General features: G+C 46.2%; 1 protein-coding gene across 1 annotated transcript in view; it reads right to left on the reverse strand.

Moving 5' to 3' along the window:
• Window positions 1–250: 250 nt before the first annotated feature.
• Window positions 251–25966, reverse strand: part of nup155 (nucleoporin 155) — a 111867-nt gene continuing 86151 nt past the window's right edge. The window contains exons 28-35 of the mRNA XM_078430845.1: window positions 24162–24316; window positions 19919–20048; window positions 7331–7444; window positions 6300–6420; window positions 3103–3213; window positions 2543–2679; window positions 1315–1421; window positions 251–1218 (exon numbers count right to left, since the gene is read on the reverse strand). Coding sequence (XP_078286971.1) covers window positions 1080–1218; window positions 1315–1421; window positions 2543–2679; window positions 3103–3213; window positions 6300–6420; window positions 7331–7444; window positions 19919–20048; window positions 24162–24316 — 1014 coding nt within the window. The 3' untranslated portion in view covers window positions 251–1079. The remainder of the gene's footprint in view (window positions 1219–1314; window positions 1422–2542; window positions 2680–3102; window positions 3214–6299; window positions 6421–7330; window positions 7445–19918; window positions 20049–24161; window positions 24317–25966) is intronic.

A 25966-nucleotide genomic window follows, 5' to 3' on the forward strand; every position in this document is an offset into this window, starting at 1 on the left:
GGCAAGGACCCGCTCACTTTACAAGACAGGTGAATGGGTGATGAGCAGCGATTGCCACCGCCTGTGAATGGATGTGAAACAGAGCTGCATCATCCCAGGAGCACTGCATGCATCACCGCGACAATGCAAGTCTTGGGCATGTGCTGTTACTCTATCAAGCAAATTTGAGTGTGAACTTGTGTGCCTCAGTGCCCATGTGTGAGTGCTGTGAGGGAGCACACTTGCTAACACACCCTTTAAACTATCCAAGGTTCACTTTTATTCAACTGCTGCAGAAAATTAATTTACATTAAAAAAATGAAAATATATTTAAATTGAGTAGATAAAAAAGGGTTTGGGTGCTGGGAGTGGGAGAGAGCTGAGATAGATGCTCCTGAATAACCTCTTCCATGAGGCTGTCACTGAGATCAGTGGAGACACACCCTGAGCTGGTCACAGCTCCCAAAAAAGAGAGCTCTGTCATTGGGAATCTGCTTCTGAGCAGTCATGCAACATGCACGAGCTGAATCGAGCCGTTGTGAGCAGTGAGACTCCAGTCCCCAGCTCCAGCGACCAGCCCCAGTCCACAGGTTGGATCTAGCCGCTGGAGTGGTGAGACTCCAGTCCCCAGCTCCAGCGACCAGCCCCAGTCCACAGGTTGGATCTAGCCGCTGGAGTGGTGAGACTCCAGTCCCCAGCTCCAGCGACCAGCCCCAGTCCACAGGTTGGATCTAGCCGCTGGAGTGGTGAGACTCCAGTCCCCAGCTCCAGCGACCAGCCCCAGTCCACAGGTTGGATCTAGCCGCTGGAGTGGTGAGACTCCAGTCCCCGGCCCCAGTCCACTGGCTTGATATCAACCATTGGAGTGGTGAGACTCCAGTCCCTGGTTCCAGGGACCGGCCCCAGTCCCTGGTTCCAGGGACCGGCCCCAGTCCACGGGCTGGATTGAGCCGTTGGAGCGGTGAGACTCCAGGGACGGGCTCACTGGTCACAGACTGTGATGCAGGATCCCAGCTCAGGGAGCACCTGGACTGAGCACAGCGCAGACCCCTGGAGAAAGCCCAGAAACGCCATGGATGTGCGAGTGTCCAGGCGAGCTGTCAGTGCAGGCGGTCGAGCTTGGCTTGGAGGGACTTGAAATTTCCAATCGTTGCTTGTAGGACACCGGTGGGGCTCATTGACTGAAGCTCGACAAGGAAGCGGCCGATCGCATCCAGGCAGTAGTTGGTGAATCTCCGTCTGGAACACAGCAACGTTCAGTGAGCCTTCAGAAAAACAGACACCATCAAATACAGCAGGGAGCAAGAGGCTCTCCACAGAGCACCCAGAACTCACCTCTCGTGGGCTGGAACTTTGCTGGGTTCTTGCACATACGCACTCAGAAGAACATGAATACACTCCAGCAAGTGCAAGGGCTTTTTAACCCTCTGCCAATATGGATCCTAAAATGAGGGCATATTAAAGTATGTTAGAAACTGCAGCAAGCGTAGGACATAGGCTCATGGTAGAGGCGTGCATTAATGAAGCATACACACCCTTACTATACAGTCACACAATGCAAAAACAGGCCCTTCAGCCCGATTCACCCATACCAACTAAGCTAGTCCCGTTTGCCTGCAGTTGGCTCATATCTCTCTAAACCGTTCCCATCCACATACCTGTGCAAATGGCTTAAACATTGCCATTGTACGCATTTCCACAGCTTCCTCTGACCACGTTCCACAAATGCAATATCCTCTGCATGAAGAAATGACACCTCTGGTCTCAAATTTTTCCCTGAGCTCACGTTAAACCTGTGCCCTCTAGTTCTGGACTCCTCTACCCTGGGAACAAGACTGTGATGATTCATCTAATGTATGTTCCTGATTATTTTGTGTGACTCTCAGCCTCCAACCCTCCAGGGTCAGTCCCAGCCTGTCCAGGCTCTCCATCAAGCCTTCCAGTCCTGTCAATATTTTCTGCACCATTTCAAGCTTATGACATCCGATCTTTTCTAAGATTGGAAAGACTGGGCTTGTGTTCACTGGAGTTTAGCAGGATGAGAGGGGATCTTATAGAGACATATAAAATTATAAAAGGACTGGACAAGCTAGATGCAGGAAAAATGTTCCCAATGTTGGGCGAGTCCAGAACCAGGGGCCACAGTCTAAGAATAAAGGGAAGGCCATTGAAAACTGAGGTGAGAAAAAACATTTTCACCCAGAGAGTTGTGAATTTGTGGAATTCTCTGGCAGAGGGCAGTGGAGGCCAATTCACTGGATGAATTTAAAAGAGTTAGATAGAGCTCTCGGGACTTGTGGAGTCAAGGGATATGGGGAGAAGGCAGGCACGGGTTATTGATTGTGGATGATCAGCCATGATCACAATGAATGGCGTGCTGGCTCGAAGAGCCAAATGGCCTCCTCTTGCACCCATTTTCTATGCTTCCATGTAACAGTATATGCACACACACACAAACATTAATCCTAATGCCTGCAGCACACACACTCATACACATATCCAAACACACATACACACACACACACATACACACAGCCGAAAGTGCATATTCCACGGCTCGTACCCTTGTCTTGAAGAGTTGTGTGTAGACCTCCAGCAGTCTCGGTAAGGCTATTCCTATCTCCTGCATCGTGTAGGTCACAAAGCCAGTGTCCCAGGTGAGCACACACGATTGCTGTTCCAGATACTGCACCAGGTACTCTGCAAAGACAAGACAGTCAAAGACCCATCCAGATGACTCCACCTTACACCCTACCATTAGGCAAATACGCGTCGAGATGACTCCACATCTTACCCTACCTCCAGTCCACCAGAGCTTCCTACTACTCACTCATAGCTCTAAGGTGTGTGTGTGTGTGTGTCTGTCTGTGTGTGTGGGGTGTGTGCATGTGTGTGGGGTGCGTGTGTGTGTGTGTGTCTGTGTGTGTGGGGTGTGTCTGTGTGTGCGCGCGTGTGCATCTGCATGTGTTTCATGTCCAACTGCGAAAGCCAGATACAGTGTGGATGGAGATATTGAAAGATGATCTCCTTCCCACAGCAGTTGCAATGTGTTGCTACTACTCCTTTCCCTGCCCTCCCAAACATTTAATTACACAACTCTCGGAATCATGGACCTGTACTTACCTAGTGGGAAATAGCGTGGTGTCCCAGCATAAACCTTTCCCAGAGACACAAGCTTCATGCTCAGCGTCTGCATCCGATCCATGGAACTCATCAGCCTGCTGTCACCCAACTCTGGAAAAACACCAACGGCAGCAGAAAGTCAGCAGAGGGGAAGGATGCGATTACATTTGAGGGACTGTGAAGGGATTCACCAAGCTGTTGCCAAATACGGAGCATCTTGGTTTACGAGGAGAGATTCGGTTTGTTAATTTCAAACATACAACATAGAAACATGCCCTTCAGCCCACTGGGTCCACACTGACCATCAAACACTCCTTCACAGTAGTCCTGTGGATTGGAGGATAGCTAATGTTATCCCACTTTTCAAGAAAGGAGCGAGAGTGAAAACGGGGAATTACAGACCAGTTAGTCTGACATCGGTGGTGGGGAAGATGCTGGACTCAATTATTAAAGAGGTAATAACGGTGCATTTGGATAGCAGTAAAAGGATAAGTCCAAGTCAGCATGGATTTATGAAAGGGAAATCATGCTTGACTAATCTTCTGGAATTTTTTGAGGATGTGACAAATAAAATGGATGAAGGGGAGCCAGTGGATGTAGTGTATCTAGACTTTCAGAAAGCCTTTGATAAGGTCTCACACAGGAGATTGGTGAGCAACATTAGAGCACATGGGATTGGAGGTAGGGTGTTGGCATGGATAAAGAATTGGTTGGCAGACAGGAAGCAAAGAGTAGGAGTAAACGGGTCCTTTTCAGAATGGCAGGCAGTGGTGAGTGGAGTGCCGCAAGGCTCGGTGTTGGGGGCGCAACTGTTTACCACACATATTAATGATTTGGACGAAGGAATTAGAAGTAACACTAGCAAGTTTGCAGATGACACAAAGCTGGGTGGCAGTGTGAACTGCAAAGAGGATGTTAGGAGGTTGCAGGATGACCGGGACAGGTTGAGTGAGTGGGCAGATGCGTGGCAGATGCAGTATAACATAGATAAATGTGAGGTTATCCACTTTGCCGGCAAAAACAAGGAGGCAGATTATTATCTCAATGGTGTCAGGTTAGATAAGGGGGAAGTGCAGCGAGACTTGTACACCAGTCACTGAAAGATGGCATGCAGGTAAAGCAGGCAGTGAAGAAAGTTAATGCCATGTTGGCCTTCATAACGAGAGGATTTGAGTATAGGAGTAGAGGTTCTTCTGTAATTGTATAGGGCCCTGGTATGACCACATCTGGAGTATTGTATACAGTTTTGGTCTCCTAATTTGAGGAAGGACATCCTTGTAATTGAGGCAGTGCAGCATAGGTTCACAAGATTGATCCCTGGGATGGTGGGACTATCATATGAGAAAAGATTGAAAAGACTACGCTTGTATTCACTGGAGTTTAGAAGGATGAGAGGGAATCTTATAGAGACATATAAAATTATAAAATGACTGGACAAGCTAGATGCAGGAAAAAAGTTCCTAATGTTGGGGGAGTCCAGAACCAGAGGCCACAGTGTAAGAATAAAGGGGAGGCCATTTAAAACTGAGACGCAAAAAAAACTTTTTCACCCGGAGAGTTGTGAAATTGTGGAATTCTCTGCCACAGAAGGTAGCGGAGGCGAATTCACTGGATGCAATTAAAAGAGAGTTTGATAGAGCTCCAGGGGCTAGCAGAATCAAGGGATGTGGGGAGAAGGCAGGCATGGGTTACCGATTGTGGATGATCAGCCATGATCACAATGAATGGCGGTGCTGGCTTGAAGGGCCAAATGGCCTCCTCCTGCCCCTATTTTCTATGTTTCTATGGCTGAGGGCTAGGACTGGCAGTTCTAGTGTTCTGGGGTAAAATGCTACTGGATACAGGTGAAGAAAGAGAGGAAGTGTGTTTTTGATTAGGGAAATCATTACAAAGTATATCGAGGGGATACTCCTGCAGGATTATTGAGTGAACTGGGAAATAAAAAGAGTTGATCATTTTGATGGGGTTGTGCTATCAGCCCTGCAAGTTGTTAGTGAGAATTAGGTGAGCAAATATTTAGGGAGATTACAAATAATTGTAATAGTGATTGCAATACACTGCAATTTAGAAGGATGAGGAGATCTTATTGAAACGTATAAGATTATTAAGGGGTTGGACACGTTAGAGGCAAGAAACATGTTCCCAATGTTGGGGGAGTCCAGAACAAGGTGCCACAGTTTAAGAATAAGGGGTAGGCCATTTAGAAGTGAGATGAGGAAAAACGTTTTCAGTCAGAGACTTGTGAATATGTGGAATTCTCTGCCTCAGAAGGCAGTGGAGGCCAATTCTCTGAATGCATTCAAGAGAGAGCTAGATAGAGCTCTTAAGGATAGTGGAGTCAGGGGGTATGGGGAGAAGGCAGGAACGGGGTACTGATTGAGAATGATCGACCATGATCACATTGAGTGGCGGTGCTGGCCTGAAGGGCCGAATGGCCTCCTCCTGCACCTATTGTCTATAATAGTGGCAGATTTGCTCTTTCCAAATATGAACTGTGGCTGCCATGGTGCTTGGGCCTTGAATGCAATTAGGATTAGCGTCAGGGTAAAGTTTATCAGGAGCATTTTCTCAATATGTAAATGGCCCGACGAAAGAAAGACCAAGATGTGACCTCAGTCATAAAAGACAGAAACAGTCCCTTCAGCTCAACTTGTCCATGGTGACCAAGATACCTCATCTAAGCTAGTCCCACCTGTCCACGATTGGCCAATATACTCCAAAACCTTTCCTATCCATGTACCTGTCCAAATGTCTATTAAATGTTGTTATAGTACCTGCCTCAACTACCTTCCCTGGCAGCTTCTTCCAGAAACAGAGGGTGGAGAGTGGGTGGAATGCCCTGCCAGGGTTGAAGGTTGAGGCAGATAGGATTGTGGCATTTCAGCAGCTTCGGATAGGCAAATGGATATGCAGGGAATGAGGAGACGTGGATTATGTGCATGTAGGTAAGAGATGGTTCTGGCATCATGTTCAGCAAAGACTTTATGGACCAAAGAGCCTGTTTTTCTGTACTGTTCTTTGTTCTATACCTACCACCCTCATATGGAAAAAGTTGCCCATTAGGCTCCTTTTAAATCTTTCCCCTCTCACCTTAAACCTTTGCTCCTGGGTCTTGATTGCCCTCCTCTGGGTAAAAGACTGTGCATTCACCTCATGATTTTATACACATCACTAAGTTTGACATTTTCCACACTCACCTTTCTCTATAATTTCTTGCCAGAGTGCCTGCACGAGGATAGTGTCCGAGTGACCTGCACAATGGATGATGGCCAGCTTACACTCAGAGAGTCGGAAGTGATCTGCAAACTCTCCATACAACTGCAGAAAATAATCTCAGTGTTATACAACAACATTGGTCACAGCGGTTCACCTCACTATGCCTTCCGCTAAAGAGCTGACACAATTAGTTCTCCCTTTACTCACAGCCCTTCAATTTTCTTCATCCAGCATTTATTCAGCTCATTTTGGAAAGTTATTCCATCTGATTTCATAACTTTCTCAGGCACCATATTCTGGAGCACAGCTTGCTGGATGGAAACTTCCTTTCTGCCTCAAACCATGACCTCGTGCTTTAGGCCCAAATGCCATAGAGACATAGTGTGCAAATAGGCCCTTTGGCCTAACTTGCCCATGCCAACCAACATGCTACTGTCTACACTAGGCCCACCTGAAAAGTATCCATGCATTTATTGCTTTGAAACCAACATGTCTTTAAATCAAATCTCACTCCCAATTCCAATTCTCACACCTTACACCTGGGCAGCTTACACCCCAACTGTAAGAATATTGACTTCTCTAACTTCACATAACCCTTGCTTTCCCTCTCTCTCCATCCCTCCCCCTACCTAGTTCTCAGACCAATCTGACTGTTCCCCTGTTTAAATCTTTTCTCTGTTTGCTTCAATGTCACCTTCTTCTGGTTAACAATGATCTATTCTACATTTTCCTTGATTGCCATCTCTTTTGATGTCTTGTTTTCACCCCTTACACTTCCTTATCTCTTTGGGTCTCCCTCTCCCCTGACTCTCAGACCCGAAGAAGGGTCTCGACCCGAAAGGTCACCCATTCCTTCTCTGCAGAGATGCTGCCCGTCCCGCTGAGTTAGTCCAGCATTTTGTGTCTATCTTCCTTTCTCCCTGGATTGTGTTTATCACGGGTGTAAGCTCAACATTTAAAAGTTTTTCTACATTAACTCCCAGTGAAATGCGGGCCCTTCCGCCGTGCTCACCTTGGTGATGTCCATGAGCTCGGAGTCAAGCTGAGAGATAGCTTCCTGCACGGATGGGTGCTGGGAGTAGTTGCGTGCCAGCGTATCCTGAATCTGGAGCTGTATCCTGGCTACCTGGCAGACAATGGAAAATATCTTTTGATGAAATTACACTATAGAGGGAATAAACAGATGCAGTCACCAAGACCTCAGGCGTGAGAGCACTCTGACTCGAGCCAAACGGCTGTGCAGATGCTAACTCATGTGATAAGTCGTGCAATGCTGAACCAAGAGAGGGCCAGCACTGTAAAAGATGGTGCTTCTGTATTGCATCAAGGCCCTTGTAAAACAAAACCCTTACATGCTGGAGATGTGGGGGGAAAAAACAACGTTCCGTAAAACAGTGGCTGTGGAATTTTTTTTTGAGTTAATGTTTCCCATTGAAGATCTTAAATCAAAAGATGGCAAAGTCAGAAAATAATTGTGTTAATTTGCAGAGATGGGGAATGGCACCAACTGGTTGTGAGGGCTCAAGAATCAAACTCATCTATGTCGAGGAGACACAAAGGAAAATCAGGAGTGAGGCAAAAGTATCACATTATCTAAGGGATACAAGTTGCTGGAGATCTGAAGTCAAATACTTGGCATTTTGTAAATGATGCAGCAGCAGTGGAGAGAATAATGTGGTTCCTTTACATTAATGGGGTTAACTTTACAGTTAATGGGGTTAACTTTGATCGTGGCGTTAACTTTAACAGTGGGGTGAACTTTAACAGTGGGGTGAACTTTAACAGTAGGGGTGATCTTTAACAGTAGGGGTGAACTTTAACAGTGGGGTGAACTTTAAACAGTGGGGTGAACTTTGTTGATGGGGTTAACTTTAACATAGAAACATAGAAAACAGGTGCAGGAGGAGGCTATTCGGCCCTTCGAGCCAACACCGCCATTCATTGTGATCATGGCTGATCATCCACAATCAGTAACCTGTGCCCAACTTCTCCCCATATCCCTTGATTCCACTATCTCCCAGAGCTCTATCTTACTCTCTCTTAAATTCATCCAGTGAATTGGCCTCCACTGCCCTCTGTGGCAGAGAATTCCACAAATTCACAACTCTCTGGGTGAAAAGTTCCTTCTCACCTCAGTTTTAAATGGCCTCCCCTTTATTCTAAGACTGTGGCCCCTGGTTCTGGACTCGCCCAACATTGGGAACATTTTTCCTGCGTTTCGCTTGTCCAGTCATTTTATAACTTTATATGTCTCCATAAGATCCCCTCTCATCCTTCTAAACTCCAGTGAATACAATAGACAATAGACAATAGGTGCAGGAGTAGGCCATTCAGCCCTTCGAGCCAGCACCGCCATTCAATGCGATCATGGCTGATCACTCTCAATCAGTACCCCGTTCCTGCCTTCTCCCCATACCCCCTCACTCCGCTATCCTTAAGAGCTCTATCCAGCTCTCTCTTGAAAGCATCCAACGAACTGGCCTCCACTGCCTTCTGAGGCAGAGAATTCCACACCTTCACCACCCTCTGACTGAAAAAGTTCTTCCTCATCTCCGTTCTAAATGGCCTACCCTTTATTCTTAAACTGTGGCCCCTTGTTCTGGACTCCCCCAACATTGGGAACATGTTATCTGCCTCTAATGTGTCCAATCCCCTAATTATCTTATATGTTTCAATAAGATCCCCCCTCATCCTTCTAAATTCCAGTGTATACAAGCCCAATCGCTCCAGCCTTTCAACATACGACAGTCCCGCCATTCCGGGAACTAACCTAGTGAACCTACGCTGCACGCCCTCCATAGCAAGAATATCCTTCCTCAAGCCTAGTCTTTTCAATCTATCCTCATATGACAGTCCCGCCATCCCAGGGATCAATCTCGTGAACCTATGCTGCACTGCCTCAATTACAAGGATGTCCTTCCTCAAATTAGGAGACCAAATCTGCACACAATACTCCAGATGTAGTCTTACCAGGGCCCTATACAACTGCAGAATAACCTCTTTACTCCTATACTGAAATCCTCTCGTTATGAAGGCCAACATGCCATTAGCTTTCTTCACTGCCTGCTGTACCTGCACGCCAACCTTCAGTGACTGGTGTACAAGGACATCCAGGTCTCGCTGCATTCCCCTTACCTAACCTGACACCATTGAGATAATAATCTGCCTCCTTGTTTTCGCCGCCAAATTGGATAACCTCACCTTTATCTATATTATACTGCATCTCCCATGTATCTGCCCACTCACTCAACCTGTCCCGGTCATCCTGCAACCTCCTAACATCCTCTTTGCAGTTCACACTGCCACCCAGCTTTGTGTCATCCGCAAACTTGCTAGTGTTACTTCTAATTCCTTCATCAAAATCATTAATATATATAGTAAACAGTTGCGGCCCCAACACCGAGCCTTGCGGCACTCCACTCACCACTGCCTGCCATTCTGACAGGGACCCGTTTACTCCTACTCTTTGCTTCCTGTCTGCCAACCAATTCTCTATCCATGTCAACACCCGACCCCCAATACCATGTGCTCTAATTTTGCTCACCAATCTCCCGTGTGGGACCTTATCAAAGGCTTTCTGAAAGTCTAGATACACTGCATCCACTGGCTCCCCTTCAACCATTTTACTTGTCACATCATCAAAAAATTCCAGAAGATTAGTCAAGCATGATTTCCCTTTCGTAAATCCGTGCTGACTTGGACTTATCCTTTTACTGCTATCCAAATGCACCGTTATTACCTCTTTAATAATTGACTCCAGCATCTTCCCCACCACCGATGTCAGACTAACTGGTCTGCAATTCCCCGTTTTCTCTTTCGCTCCTTTCTTGAAAAGTGGGATAACATTAGCTATCCTCCAATCCACAGGAACTGATCCTGAATTTATTGAACGTTGGAAAATGATCTCCAATGCGTCCATTATTTCTAGAGCCACCTCCCTGAGTACCCTGGGATGCAGACCATCAGGCCCTGGGGATTTATCAACCTTCAGTCCCATCAGTCTACCCAATACTATTTCTCGCCTAATACAAATTTCTTTCAGTTCCTCTACCCCCTAGATCTTTTGTCCTCTTGTACATCTGGAAGATTGTTTGTGTCTTCCTTAGTGAAGACTGATCCGAAATACCAGTTGAACTCTTCTGCTATTTCCCTGTTACCCATAATAATTTCACCCGTGTCTGCCTTCAAGGGACCCACATTTGACTTTGCTACTCTTATTCTCTTAACATATCTAAAGAAACTTTTACTGTCTTTCTTTATATTTTTGGCCAGCTTCCCTTCGTACTTCAGCTTTTCAGCCCGTATTGCCCGTTTTGTAACCTTCTGTTGTCCTTTGAAAGTCCCAATCCTCTGGCTTCCCGCTACTTTTTGCTGTGTTATACATCTTTTCTTTTAGTTTTATTCCATCCCTAACTTCCCTTGTCAGCCACAGTTGCCTCCTACTCCCCTTAGAATCTTTCTTCCTCTTTGGAATGAAATGATCCTGCGTCTTCCGGATTATGCCCAAAAATTCCTGCCATTGCTGTTCCACCATCATTCCTGCTAGGATCCCTTTCCAGTCGACCTTGGCCAGCTCCTCTCTCATGCCTTCATAGTCCGCTTTGTTCAACTGCAACACTAACACTTCCGATTTAACCTTCTCCCTCTCAAATTGCAGATTAAAACTAATCATATTATGGTCACTACCTCCAAGCGGTTCCTTTACTTTGATTTCTCTTATCAAATCTGGTTCATTGGACAACAATTGGGCAGCAGCAGCAATCAGCAGTAGCACCAGCAGCAATCAGCAGTAGCAATCAGCAGTAGCAGCAGCAGCAATCAGCAGTAGCAGCAATCAGCAGTAGCAGCAGCAGCAATCAGCAATCAGCAGAAGCAGCAGCAGCAGCAATCAGCAATCAGCAATCAGCAGAAGCAGCAGCAGCAAGCAGCAGTACCAAGCTGTGTTGCTTGGGAAGTAGTGTGTGGGGATAGTAAGGAGTAAGACCTGTGTGATCTCCCGGACTAGTTTCGATCGCCTAACTTGGGGTCGGAGAGGAATTTCCCGGATTTTTTCCCAAATTGGCCTGGGTTTTTAATCCGGTTTTTCGCCTCTCCCAGGAGATCACTCAGTTCTTTTGGGTGGGCGGTTGGAGCGGTTGGAGTAGCGGCCAGGCGGTAGGTTTAGTAACCGAGCGCGGGGCTTTGTTTGGAGAGTATGACTGCCAGGGCAGTTTTTTGTTCTGGGTGTCGGATGTGGGGAATCTGGGAGTCTGATAGTCTTCCAGACATCCACATCTGCGCCAGGTGTGACGAGATGGGGCTCCTAAGGGACCGTATTAGGAACCTGGAGCGGCAGATTGATGACCTCCGTCTGATCAGGGAGAGTGAGGAGGTTATAGATAGGAGTTACAGAGAGGTGGTCACTCCTAGACCACGGGAGGTAGACAAGTGGGTCACTGTTAGGGGGGCAAGGAACAGAGGCAGGGACTAGGGAGTACCCCGGTGGCTGTACCCCTTGGAAATAAGTACTCCTGTTTAAGTACTGTTGGGGGGGACAGCCTACCTGGGGGCAACGACGGTGCCCGGGCCTCTGGCAAGGAGTCCGGCCCTGTTGCTCAGAAGGGTAGGGAAAGGAAGAGGAGAGCAGTAGTAATAGGAGACTCTATAGTGAGGGGGTCAGATAGGCGTTTCTGTGGACGCAGTCGGGAGACCCGGATGGTGGTTTGCCTCCCTGGTGCCGGTGTCCGGGATGTGTCTGAGCGTGTCCAGGATATCCTGAAAGGGGAGGGAGAGGAGCCAGAGGTCGTGGTACATATAGGTACCAACAATATAGGTAGGATAAGGGAAGAGGTCCTGAAAGGAGAATTCAGGGGGCTAGGAAGAGAGTTAAAAAAAAGGACTTCCAAAGTAATAATCTCAGGCTTACTGCCTGTGCCACGCGATAGTGAGAATAGGAATGGAGTGAGGTGGAGGATAAATATGTGGCTGAGGAACTGGTGCAGGGAGCAGGGTTTCAAGTTTCTGGATCATTGGGACCTCTTCTGGGGGAAGTATGACCTGTACAAAAAGGACGGGTTGCATCTGAACCCGAGGGGAACCAATATCCTGGCGGGGAGATTTGCTAAAATAACTGCGGAGACTTTAAACTAGTACGGTTGGGGGGAGGGACTCAAACACAGATAGCTAATAGGCAGTGTGTGAGGCAGGAGGCAGAAAAGGGAAACACTCAGACCCAATATGTAGGAGAGAAAGAAGGGAAAAGAAATAAACTGAGAATAAGAAATGATGGGTCCCTTAAATGTGTATATTTTAATGCTAGGAGCATTGTAAGAAAGATGGATGAGCTTAGAGCCGGGATTGACATCTGGAAGTATGATGTTGAGGCGATCAGTGAAACATGGTTGCAGGAGGGTTGCGATTGGCAATTAAATATTCCAGGATTTCATTGTTTCAGATGTGATAGAATCGGAGGGGCAAGAGGTGGGGGTGTTGCATTGCTTGTCAGGGAGGATATCACAGCAGTGCTTTGGCAGGACAGACTAGAAGGCTCGATTAAGGAGGCTGTTTGGGTGGAACTCAGAAATGAGAAAGGTTTGGCAACACTTATAGGGGTGTATTATAGACCGCCAAATTGGGAACGAGAATTGGAAGAGCAAATATGTAAGGAGATAGCAGATATTAGTAGTAAGCACAGAGTGGTGATTGTGAGTGATTTCAATTTTCCATATATAGACTGGGAATCACATTCTGTTAAAGGGCTGGATGGTTTGGAGTTTGTAAAATGTGTGCAGGATAGTTTTTTGCAGCAATACGTAGAGGTGCCTACCAGAGAAGGGGCAGTGTTGGACCTCCTGTTAGGAAATGAGATGGGTCAGGTGACGGAGGTATGTGTTGAGGAGCACTTTGGGTCTAGTGATCATAATGCCATTAGTTTCAATATCATTATGGAGAAGGTCAAATCTGGACCAAGGGTTGAGATTTTGGATTGGAGAAAGGCTAATTTTGAGGAGATGAGAAAGGATTTAAAAGGAGTGAAATGGAAATTGTTGGATTTGTTGAATTAGGAGGATTAAAGAAGAGGAGGTACGGACACTTTTGAAGAATATAAAAGTGGATAAGTCTCCAGGTCCTGATAGGATATTCCCTAGGACATTGAGGGAAGTTAGTGCAGAAATAGCAGGGGCTATGACGGAAATATTTCAAACGTCATTAGAAACAGGGATGGTGCCGGAAGATTGGCGCATTGCGCATGTTGTGCCTTTGTTTAAAAAAGGTTCTAAAAGTAAACCTAGCAATTATAGACCTATTAGTTTGACGTCTGTGGTGGGAAAATTAATGGAAAAGATACTTAGGGACAATATATATAATTATTTGGATAATCAAGGCCTGATTAGAAACAGTCAACATGGATTTGTGCCTGGAAGGTCATGTTTGACTAATCTTCTTGAATTTTTTGAAGAGGTTACCAGGGAAATTGATAAGGGCAAGGCTGTGGATGTTGTCTATATGGACTTCAGTAAGGCATTTGACAAGGTTCCACATGGAAGGTTGATTAAGAAGGTTAAATCGTTGGGTATTAATAGTGAGGTTGCAAGATGGATTCAACAATGGCTGAATGGGAGATACCAGAGGGTAACGGTTGACAATTGTATGTCAGGTTGGAGGCCAGTGTCTAGTGGAGTGCCCCAAGGATCTGTGTTGGGTCCACTGTTGTTTGTCATTTACATTAATGATCTGGATGATGGTGTGGCAAATTGGATTAGTAAATATGCAGATGATACTAAGATAGGTGGAGTAGTTGATAGTGAGGTAGATTTTCAAAGTCTACAGAGAGACTTGGGCCTTTTGGAAGGGTGGGCTGAAAGATGGCAGATGGAGTTTAATGCTGATAAGTGTGAGGTGCTGCATTTTGGTAGGACAAATCAAAATAGGACGTACAAGGTAAATGGTAGGGAATTGAGGAATGCAGTGGAACAGAGGGATCTGGGAATAACTGTGCATTGTTCCCTGAAGGTGGAATCTCATGTGGATAGGGTGGTGAAGAAGGCGTTTGGTATGCTTGCCTTTATAAATCAGAGCATCGAGTATAGAAGTTGGGATGTAATGTTGAAATTGTACAGGGCATTGGTGAGGCCGAATCTGGAGTATGGTGTGCAGTTCTGGTCGCCAAATTATAGGAAGGATGTCGACAAAATGGAGAGGGTACAGAGGAGATTTACTAGAATGTTGCCTGGGTTTCAGCACTTAGGCTACAGAGAGAGGTTGAACAGGTTGGGTCTTTATTCTTTGGAGCGTAGAAGGTTGAGGGGGGACTTGATAGAGGTTTTTAAAATTTTGAGAGGGACGGACAGAGTTGAGGTGGGTAGGCTTTTCCCTTTGAGAGTGGGGAAGATTCCAACAAGGGGACATAGCTTCAGAATTGAGGGACAAAGCTTTAGGGGTAACATGAGGGGGAACTTCTTTACTCAGAGGGTTGTGGCTGTATGGAATGGGCTTCCGGTGGAAGTGGTGGAGGCTGGCTCGATTTTATTATTTAAGAGTAAATTGGATAGGTATATGGATAAGAGGGGATTAGAGGGTTATGGTCTGAGTGCAGGTAGATGAGACTAGGTCAGGGAGAATGGTCGGCGTGGACTGGTAGGGCCGGACAGGCCTGTTTCCATGCTGTAGTTGTTATATGTTATATGTTAACACTAAATCCAGAATTGCCTTTTCTCTGGTAGGCTCCAGTACAAGCTGCTCTAAGAATCCATCTCGGAGGCACTCTACAAACTCTCTTTCTTGGGGTCCAGAACCAACCTGATTTTCCCAGTCTACCTGCATATTGAAATCCCCCATCACCACAGTGGCATTACCTTTGTTACATGCCAGTTATAACTCCTGCAGCAACTTACACCCTACATCCAGGCTACTATTTGGGGGTCTGTAGATAACTCCAATTAGTGTCTTCTTACCTTTACAATTCCTCAACTCAATCCAGTGACTCGACCTCGTCAGTCCCTATGTCACTCCACCGCCTCTGCCCACCTGCCTGTCCTTTCTATAGGCTGTATAACCCTGAATATTAAGTTCCCAGGCCCGATCCTCCTGCAGCCACGTCTCTGTAATCCCCAGAATGTCATATCTACCAACCTCTAACTGAGCCTCAAGCTCATCTACTTTACTTCTTATACTTCGCGCATTCATGTACAATACTTTTAATTCCTTACCCATCTCACCTTTCACATCGATTCCTATTACACTTGGCCATACTCTCCTATCCTTTTGTGAGCTTTCTTTCCCGTTAATTTCTGGGGTCATTAACTATCCATCTACTCTCTTTCCCTTTAACTCCATCCTTGACTATCCCATTTGACACACCACCCCACCTATTTAATTTAAAACCACCCGTGTAGCAGTGGCAAACCTGCCTGCCAGAATGCTGGTCCCCCACCTGTTAAGGTGCAATCCGTCCCTTTTGTACAATTCCCCCTTACCCCAAAACAGATCCTAGTGGTCTAAGAATCTAAATACCTGCCCCCTGCACCAGTTCCTCAGCCACACATTCAGGTCGTGTATCTCCCTGTTCCTGCTCTCACCAGCATGAGGAACTGGAAGCAAACCGGAGATAACCACCCTGGAGATCCTGCTTTTCAGCATTTTCCCAGCTCTCTAAAGTCACGCTGCAGAATATCCATCCCCTTCTTTCTGGTTAACTTTATGAATGGGGTTAACTTTATGAATGGGGTTAACTTTATGAATGGGGTTAACTTTAACAGTGGGGTTAACTTTAACAGTGGGGTTAACTTTAACAGTGGGGTTAACTTTATGAATGGGGTTAACTTTACAAATGGGGTTAACTTTATGAATGGGGTTAACTTTATGAATGGGGTTAACTTTATGGATGCAAGACCTTTGATCACATCGGGTGATGGGGACGACATCACGGTTTGGGAAGCCTATGTGAGTGTCTATGCCTGTACTTACTTATTCTCATTATAGGGGTTTTAAAAACCCTGCTCACCTCCTTTATACACTCCTCCTCAGACCTCAAAGCTCTGCCCTTATTTAACATTCCTACTCTGGCAATGATTCTGACTATCTACAATACCCATGCCTCTTTTGGTTTTATACAATTTCCCCTCAGCCTTTGATGCTCCAGAGGACGACGGATAGAACAGAGTCTCTGAAAACCAAAGAAAGTACACAAAATGCTGGAGTAACTCAGCGGTCAGGCAGCATCTGTGGAGAACATGGATAGGTGACGTTTCACAGAGTGCTGGAGTAACTCAGCGGGTCAGGCAGCATCTGTGGAGAACATGGATAGGTGACATTTCACAGAGTGCTGGAGTAACTCAGCGGGTCAGGCAGCATCTGTGGGGAACATGGATAGGTGACGTTGGATCGGAACCGTCTTCAGATTGAATGTGGTGGGGGGGGGGCGGGGGCAGGGGGAGAGGAAAAGAAAGCTGAGAGGAGGGACAGGCAAAGCCTGGCAAGTGATAGGTGGATGCAGGTGAGGGGGTCTTGGATAGCAGATGGTTGGACAAAGGCCAGAGATGAAAAGAAAGGTTTGAGATATGGATAGAAGAGTTGCAAATCATAAAGACAGGAAGGAATGTAGGTGGAAGGCGAGAGGGACAGGAGAAATGTGTAAGATCCAGGTGCACAGGTGGGGGGGGGGGGGGGGGGGGGTAAAAAAGACAGGTCGGGGAGTTTGGTGAGTTACCTAAAATTGGACATTTCAGTTTTCGTAACTTTGGGTTGTAGGCTACTCAAGTGGAATACGAAGTGCTGTTCCTCCAGTTTGTGTGTGGCCTTTGGCAATGGAGGCAGCCCAGGACAGAGAGGTCAGTGTGGGAATGGGAAGAGAAGTTAAAATGGTTAGCAACTGGGAGACCCAGTAAGCCTTGGCAGACCGAGCAAAAGTGTTCAGTAAAACATCCGCCTTGGCCGCCCAGCTGGCCCACTGCGGACTTAGGAAGGAGAAACCGCTCGGAAACCTCAGCCTGCCTGCCGGAGACCGGGGACTCGCCTGCTGCGGACGGAGGACCCACCCGGTAGGTCAGCCGCGGATCGACGGACCGCGCCGTGGACTGGGAACCCACCAGAAAGCCCCGGCTCACCCACCTAGAGTGGAAGGAGTGAGATGGAGGGCTGGTAAGCAGACCGTCAGCGAGAGGCAGTGCATTGGCTCGGTGGTGGAGTGGGCCATTGGAGGGCTTGCAACCTGCCCCTCCATCTATCTTCATATTATCTGCAATCCTGGCCACATCCAAATCATTTATATGTACCGTGAAGAGTAGAAGCCCCAGCACCGACCCTTGCGGAACACTGCTGGTCAGTGGCAGCCAGCCAGATAAGGTTCCCTTTAGTGCCACTCTCTGCCTTATGCCATCCAGCCAACCTGTTATCCATCTCTCTGATGCCATGGGCTCACATCTTCTTTAGCAACCTCCTTTACCGTTGTACAGGAGGCCACTTCGGGAACATCAGATGCAGTAGATTAGGTTAGAGGAGGTGCAGGTGACTCCGCCTCACCTGGAAGGACTGCTGGGATCCCTGGTTGGATGTGAGGAATGAGGTATTTGGAAAGGTGTTGCCTCCAGTGGTTGGAGGGGAAAGTACCTGGGGAGGGGTTTGTCTGGGTGGGAAGATGCAGCAGAGAAAGAGTTGATGGTGCCAGTGTACATGTGGAACAAGGACTGTTTGACGTAATGCAGAGTGTGACAGTGGAGGGAAAGTGATTGTTCTATCTCTGACTGTCCTCAGTCTGATTTGGAGGAGTCACGACCAAGAGGGCATATGTTGAAGGTGAGAGAGGCAAAATTGAAAGGGGATACGAGAGGCAACTTTTTCACACAAGTGATCGCCGCTATACTGAACAAGTTGAACAGGAGTAGACACAGTTACAGTGTTTAAATTGCATTTGGACAGGTACAGTGCTCTCGATAATGTTTGGGACAGACCCATCATTTATTTATTTGCCTCTGTACTCCACAATTTGAGATTCGTAACAGAAAAAAAACACATGTGGTTTAAGTGCACATTGTCAGATTTATTAAAGGGTATTTGGTTTCACCATTTAGAAATTACAGCTGTGTTTCAGGGCACCCTAATGTTTGGGACACATGGCTTCACATGTGTTTGTAATTGCTCAGATGTGTTTAATTGCCTTCTTAATGCAGGTATAAGAGAGCTTTCAGCACCCAGTCTTTCCTCCAGTCTTTCCATCACCTTTGGAAACTTTTATTGCTGTTTATCAACATGAGGACCAAAGTTGTGCTAATGAAAGTCAAAGAAGCCATTATGAGACTGAGAAACAAGAATAAAACAGTTGGAGACATCAGCCAAACCTTAGGCTTACCAAAATCAACTGTTTGGCACATCATTAAGAAGAAAGAGAGCACTGGTGAGCTTACTAATCGCAAAGGGACTGGCAGGCCAAGGAAGACCTTCACAGCTGATGACAGAAGAACTCTCTCTATAAAAAAGAAAAAAACCCAAACACCTGTCCGACAGATCAGAAACACTCTTCAGGAGTCAGGTGTGGATTTGTCAATGACCACTGTCTGCAGAAGACTTCATGAACAGAAATACAGAGGCTACACTGCAAGATGCAAACCACCGGTTAGCCGCAAAAATAGGATGACCAGGTCACAGTTTGCCAAGAAGTACTTAGAGCAACCACAGTTCTGGAAAAAGGTCTTGTGGACAGATGAGATGAAGATTAACTTGTATCAGAGTGATGGCAAGAGCAAAGTATGGAGGAGAGAAGGAACTGCCCAAGATCCAAAGCATACCACCTCATCTGTGAAACACGGTGGTGGGGGTGTTATGGCCTGGGCATGTATGGCTGCTGAAGGTACTGGCTCACTTATCTTCATTGATGATACAACTGCGGATGGCAGTAACATAATGAATTCTGAAGTGTATAGACACATCCTATCTGCTCAAGTTCAAACAAATGCCTCAAAACTCATTGGCCAGCGGTTCATTCTTCAGCAAGACAATGACCCCAAACATACTGCTAAAGCAACAAGGGAGTTTTTCAAAGCTAAAAAATTGTCAATTCTTGAGTAGTCAATCACCTGATCTGAACCCAATTGAGCATGCCTTTTATATGCTGAAGAGAAAACTGAGGGGGACGAGCCCCCAAAACAAGCATAAGCTAAAGATGGCTGCAATACAGGCCTGGCAGAGCATCACCAGAGAAGACACCCAGCAACTGGTGATAGCCATGAATCGCAGACTTCAAGCAGTCATTGCATGCAAAGGGTATGCAACAAAATACTAAACACGACTACTTTCATTTACATGACATTGCTGTGTCCCAAACATTATGGTGCCCTGAAATGGGGGGACTATGTATAAAGTTCATCATGGCGAAACCAAAATGTAAAAAAATGGCCTTAATTAAAATCTGACAATGTGCACTTTAACAACATGTGATTTTTTTCTATTACAAATCTCAAATTGTGGAGAACAGAGGCAAATAAATAAATGTCTTTGTCCCAAACATTATGGAGGGCACTGTACATTGATAAGAACGCCGATAGATACTGGTTTAGCATGAGCAACAGCAATTTGCATAGACAAGCATGATGGAATGGGAAGGCAGCTCCACAACAGATTTTCTCACCTCCATTTTCTCCTCCAGTTCATGCAGGAACTCGCCATCAGCTGCCTGTGATGATGTTGCTGTGGAGCTTTTCGCACTAAGGATGGCTCGAGATATGTACTCGATCCTCTGTTGCAATGAGATTTCGGAGCTAGTTTAAACAACAAACGGAAGCACAGGTTAGGGCTTTGAACAAATCACATTGGATCCCATGAAATAAAACTACTTTAGCTAAACATCATCATGAGATAACCAGATGGTCCTAAAACCATCCGTTCATCAATATCTGAGGTGACACTGACAACTATATTCTGCACTCTGTATCTTCCCCTTTGCTCTTTCTATTGTACTTGAGTTTGAACTGATTGTATGGTATATCTAGTATAAGAAAATAACTGCAGATGCTGGTACAAATCGAAGGTATTTATTCACAAAATGCTGGAGTAACTCAGCAGGTCAGGCAGCATCTCAGGAGAGAAGGAATGGGTGACGTTTCGGGTCGAGACGTCACCCATTCCTTCTCTCCCGAGATGCTGCCTGACCTGCTGAGTTACTCCAGCATTTTGTGAATAAATACCTTCGTATGGTATATCTGATCTATTTGGATAGCATGCAAAGCCAAACTTGCAGGGGCTGCTCTCTCCCTCACCCAGCGCGATCTGCGCCGCTCCTCCACTCTCTGCCCCGGCCCCATCTCCCTCTAGTGCAGCAAAATAAGAACAAACACAAGTGTTGTAGAAGTTGTTCAGAAGCCCCGGGGTGAGCGGCGGCAGCGAGGAGGGAAAAATAGGTGACAAAGACAAAATGTTTCTCGGCTTTTAATAAAAAAATACGCATTATAAATTATGAAAAAACGCCACATTATTCTGCATGAATTAATACTTTTATCATAAAAAGTGAATTTTCAAGGAGTTTCAAGGCTCTAGGATAAATCCAAGGACTTTCAAGGCCTTGAAAAACAGAGTTTCAAATTCCAGAACTTTCAAGTACCGTCCAAGCCCTGGAAACATCACCCATTCCTTCTCTCCAGAGATGCTGCCTGTCCCGCTGAGTTACTCCAGCACTCTGTGAAATGTCACCCATTCCTTCTCTCCACAGATGCTGCCTGTCCCGCTGATTACTCCAGCACTTCGTGTCTACCTTTGATGTAAACTAGCATTTGCAGTTCTTTCGTCCACAACCTTTCTCTCAATGTCAGTTAGACAAAGGAGATAGTGATCGTCTTCAGGAAGCGAAGCAGTCAACATACGGGCGTATACATTGACGGTGCCGGAATAGAGATTGTTGAAAGCTTCAAGTTGGGAGGAGTAAACATCACCAGTAACGTGTCCTGGACTAGCCATTTCGCAGCAATGGCCAAGAAAGCAAACCAATGCCTCAACTTCCTTAAAGGCTGAGGAAGTTTGGCATGTTCCTTACAACTATCACCAACTTAGATAGATGTGCTGTGGAAAGCATTTTATCAGAATGCATTCAAGCACAGTTGGGGAACAGCTCCATCCAAGACCACAAGAAATGGCAGAAAGTTGGGGATGCACCCAAACCAACCTCCCTTCCATTGACTCCACTTATACCTCACGCTGCCTCAGCAAGGCCAGCAGCATAATCAAGGACGAGTTTCACCCTGGCACGTCCTTTTCTCCCCTCTCCCCCCTCTCCCATCAGACAACAGGTACAGAAGTGTGAAAATGCACAGCTCCAGATTCAGGGACAGTTTCTTCCCAGCTGTTATCAGGCAACTGAATCATCCTATCGCCATGTAGAGAGCGGTCCTGAGCTGCCCTCGGACTATCTTTAATCAGACTTTACTAACTGTATCTTGCAATCAATGTCATTGATTGGAAGAGGTGACTGGTGGAGACTCACTGTGATGGATGTTGTTTTGTTTTATGTTGGTTTTGTGATTGTGGGTTTTATTGCTTCTCATTGTTGACTGTGGGTAACGGAATTTCGTCCAAAATGGATGACAATAAAGGCTATTCTATTCCCTTTACCCTATATCTGTACATTGTGAACAGCTTTGCACATGACAATAAACTAAACTAAAGTATGATTTTGCCCAGCAAACTCTGATTCTGAATTACCCAGCCCAGAACTGATCTCATTTCATTGAAATTGTTCCATCCCAACTTTTCATCATGGACTGATCTGTATTCTTTAGCATAGTTGTTCTGTGTATTATAATACCTGTTGCAAGAATGTTCCTCCCCCTGATTTCTGCTCTACCTCACCTGGCTCAGTCATTCAGTTGCTCAGCATTGAAACAGACCATTCAACCCATCGAGTCTTTGTTGACCATCATCCTAACTATACGAATCCCACTTGCCCACATTGATTCCACATTCATCTGCTGATTGATGTACATGTCCCGATGTCTCTAACATGTCGTTACTATTCCTGCCTCCACATCTTCTGACAGTTCATTCCTGATACCAACTATTCTAACGGGTCCTTTTCAGAGTGGCAGGCATTGGCGAGTGGAGTGCTGCAAGGCTCGGTGTTGGGGCCGCAACTAATATATTAATGATTTGGATGAAGGAATTAGAAGTAACACCAACAAGTTTGCAGATGACACAAAGCTGGGTGGCAGTGTGAACTCCGAAGAGGATGTTGGGATGTTGCAGTGAGACCTAGACAGGTTGAGTGAGTGGGCAGATGCATGGCAGATGCAGTATAATATAGGTAAATGTGAGGTTATCCACTTTGGCGCCAAAAACAAGGAGGCAGATTATTATCTCAATGGTGTCAGGTTAGGTAAGGGGGAAGTGCAGCGAGACCTGGGTGTCCTTGTACACCAGTCACTGAAAGTTGGCATGCAGGTATAGCAAGCAGTGAAGAAAGCTAATGGCATGTTTGCCTTCACAACAAGAGGATTTCAGTATAGAAGTAAAGAGGTTCTTCTGCAGTTGTATAGGGCCCTGGTAAGACCACAACTGGAGTATTGTGTACAGTTTTGGTTTCCTAATTTGAGGAAGGACATCCTTGTAGTTGAGGCAGTGCAGCGTAGGTTCACGAGATTGATCCCTGGGATGGCGGGACTGTCATATGAGGAAAGATTGAAAAGACTAGGCTTGTATTCACTGGAGTTTAGAAGGATGAGAGGGGATCTTATAGAGACATATAAAATTATAAAAGGGCTGGACAAGCTAGATACAGGAAAAATGTTCCCAATGTAGGGGGAGTCCAGAACCAGGGGCCACAGTCTTAGAATAAAGGGGAGGCCATTTAAAACTGAGGTGAGAAGGAACCTTTTCACCCAGAGAGGTGTATATTTGTGGAATTCTCTGCCACAGAGAGCAGTGGAGGTCAAATCACTGGATGAATTTAAGGGAGAGTTAGATAGAGCTCTGGGGGCTAGCGGAATCAGGGGATATGAGGAAAAGTTGGGCACAGGTTATTGACTGTGGATGATCAGCCATGATCACAATGAATGGCGGTGATGGCTCGAAGGGCCAAATGGCCTCCTCCTGCACCTTTTTTCTATGTTTCTATTCTGTGTGAAGAAAGGTACCCTTCTAATTCCCTTTAAATCTCCTCCCTCTCACCTTAAACCTATACCCTCTAGTTTTAGATACCCCTCCAATAGCAAACTGACTGATTATATACCCTGTCTGCGCCTCTCGTAGTTTTATCTACCTGTATTGTGTTACGCCTCACCCTCCTTCATTCCGGGGAACCCAGTCCTGACCTATCCTGCCATTTCTCTGCCAATATTTTCAACTGGTCTAGATGCTGCTGCAGTATTCTATGATAACCTCTGCCATTATGCATACACTGTTGGGATGTTAGAAGAGTAAAGTTCTGAAGGGAGGGGGGGGGAAAGGGCACCGTAACATGGTGATAGGTACAGTTAATGAATGAGCGGGCACCATAACGTGGTGATAGGTACAGTTACAATGGGCGGGCACCATAACGTGATGGGTACAGCTACAATGGGCGGGCACCATAACGTGGTGATGGGTACAGCTACAATGGGTGGGCACCATAATGTGATGGGTAGTTACAATGGGCGGGCATCATAATGTGATGGGTAGTTACAATGGGCGGGCACCATAATGTGATGGGTAGTTACAATGGGCGGGCACCATAATGTGATGGGTAGTTACAATGGGCAGACACCATAACGTGATGGGTACAGTTACAATTGGCAGGCACCATAACGTGGAGATAGGTTGAGCTACAATGAAGGAACAGTGCTTTTACTGCGTGACCAATCCCTTGAACAGACAGAGCTTTGTAAACAGATTGTTCCCTCCTCCTTTACCTGTGCATGTCTGCAAGGCGAGCCAGGATCCGCGCAGCATTGCTGAAATTCCTGTTTTTCTCATAATATCTCCACAGCAAATCCATATAGCGAACTCTGTTCTGATCGTGCTTTGCCATCCGAACTAAATATGGCTCCAGATATGGAGAATTGACCTGCATGGAAACAGAGTGGTGACCAACACTGAGCATGGAGCCGCCCTCTTGCTGCCCACCCAGACCACAGTACAAAGATTAGTCCCAGCTTCCCAGAGCAGCCACACAAAACTGCTCAACGCATTTTCCTTCCCTCTGCACCTCACTAACAGGATCCGCCTCCCAGATATCATCTCAAAAGTCTATCTATCAAAAGTCCAATAATGTTGCACAACTCAACCAGGTTCCCGTTCAATGTCCTTCATAGACATAGAAAATAGGTGCAGGAGTAGGCCATTCGGCCCTTCAATATGATCATGGCTGATCATCCAGCTCAGTAGTCTGTACCTGCCTTCTCTCCATACCCCCTGATCCCTTTAGCAAAAAGGGCCACATCTAACTCCCTCTTAAATATAGCCAATGAACTGGCCTCAACTACCTTCTGTGGCAGAGAATTCCACAGACTCACGACTCTCTGTGTGAAAAAATGTTTTCTCATCTCGGTCCTAAAAGACTTCCCCCTTATCCTTAAGCTGTGACCCCTGGTTCTGGATTCCCCCAACATCGGGAACAATCTTCCCGCATCTATCCTCTCCAACCCCTTAAGAATTTTATATGTTTCTATCAGATCCCCCCTCAGTCTTCTAAATTCCAGCGAGTACAAGCCCAGTCTATCCAGTCTTTCCTCATATGTAAGTCCCGCCATCCCAGGGATCAATCTGGTGAACCTTCTATGTACTCCCTCTAAGGCAAGAACGTCTTTCCTCAGATTAGGAGACCAAAACTGCACACAATACTCCAGGTCCGGTCTCACCAAGGCCCTGTACAACTGCAGCAGAACCTCCCTGCTCCTAAACTCAAATCCTCTTGCTTATGAATGCCAACATACCATTCGCATACCTTCATTTCAAAGAAAACAATCTCTCCTTGTAGCTGAAACATCTTGGAAATATATTAGTGTTTCTCTTCCACACACACTATCGTGCCCACAATGCCCTCAGACAACACTTAGTTATCTTTCACATCAGTCAGATAGGAGCAATAATCAGCAGCGGGATAGACACAAAATGCTGGAGAAACTCAGCGGGACAGGCAGCATCTCTGGATCGAATGAATGGGCGACGTTTTGGGTCGAGACCCTTCTTCAGACTCCCGTTTAACTAGTCAGAAAGGTTCTTCCTTTGACAAATCCATGCTGCCTATTCATGATTAACCCTATCCTCTCCAAGTGCAGATTAATCCAGGTCCTCAGAACGTATCCCAATAATTTCTCTACAAATGATGTTGTGCTCACCAGCCTATTAGCTGATGAATCCCTGCTGCTGCACAGATAGGGTAAAGAGTCAGAACGTTTCCCCCAGGGCAGAAATGTCAAAGATGAGAGGGCATAGCTTTAAGGTGACTGGGCCAACGTTTAAAGGAAATATTTTACACAGAGTGGTGGGTACCTGGAGTCCTTGCCAGGGGAGATCGTGAAAACCAAGATGACAGTCTGATACAACGTGCAACAGTAGAGCTATTGCCTCACTGTGACAGAGACCCGGGTTAGATCCTGACTACGGGTGCTGTCTGTACGGAGTTTGTACGTTCTCCCCGTGACCTGCGTGGATTTTCTCCGCAATCTTAGGTTTCCTCCCACAATCCAAAAGATGTACAGGTTTGTAGATTAAT

Source organism: Rhinoraja longicauda, chromosome 3 (genome assembly GCF_053455715.1).
Source record: "Rhinoraja longicauda isolate Sanriku21f chromosome 3, sRhiLon1.1, whole genome shotgun sequence".
Classification (NCBI taxonomy): domain Eukaryota; kingdom Metazoa; phylum Chordata; class Chondrichthyes; order Rajiformes; family Arhynchobatidae; genus Rhinoraja; species Rhinoraja longicauda.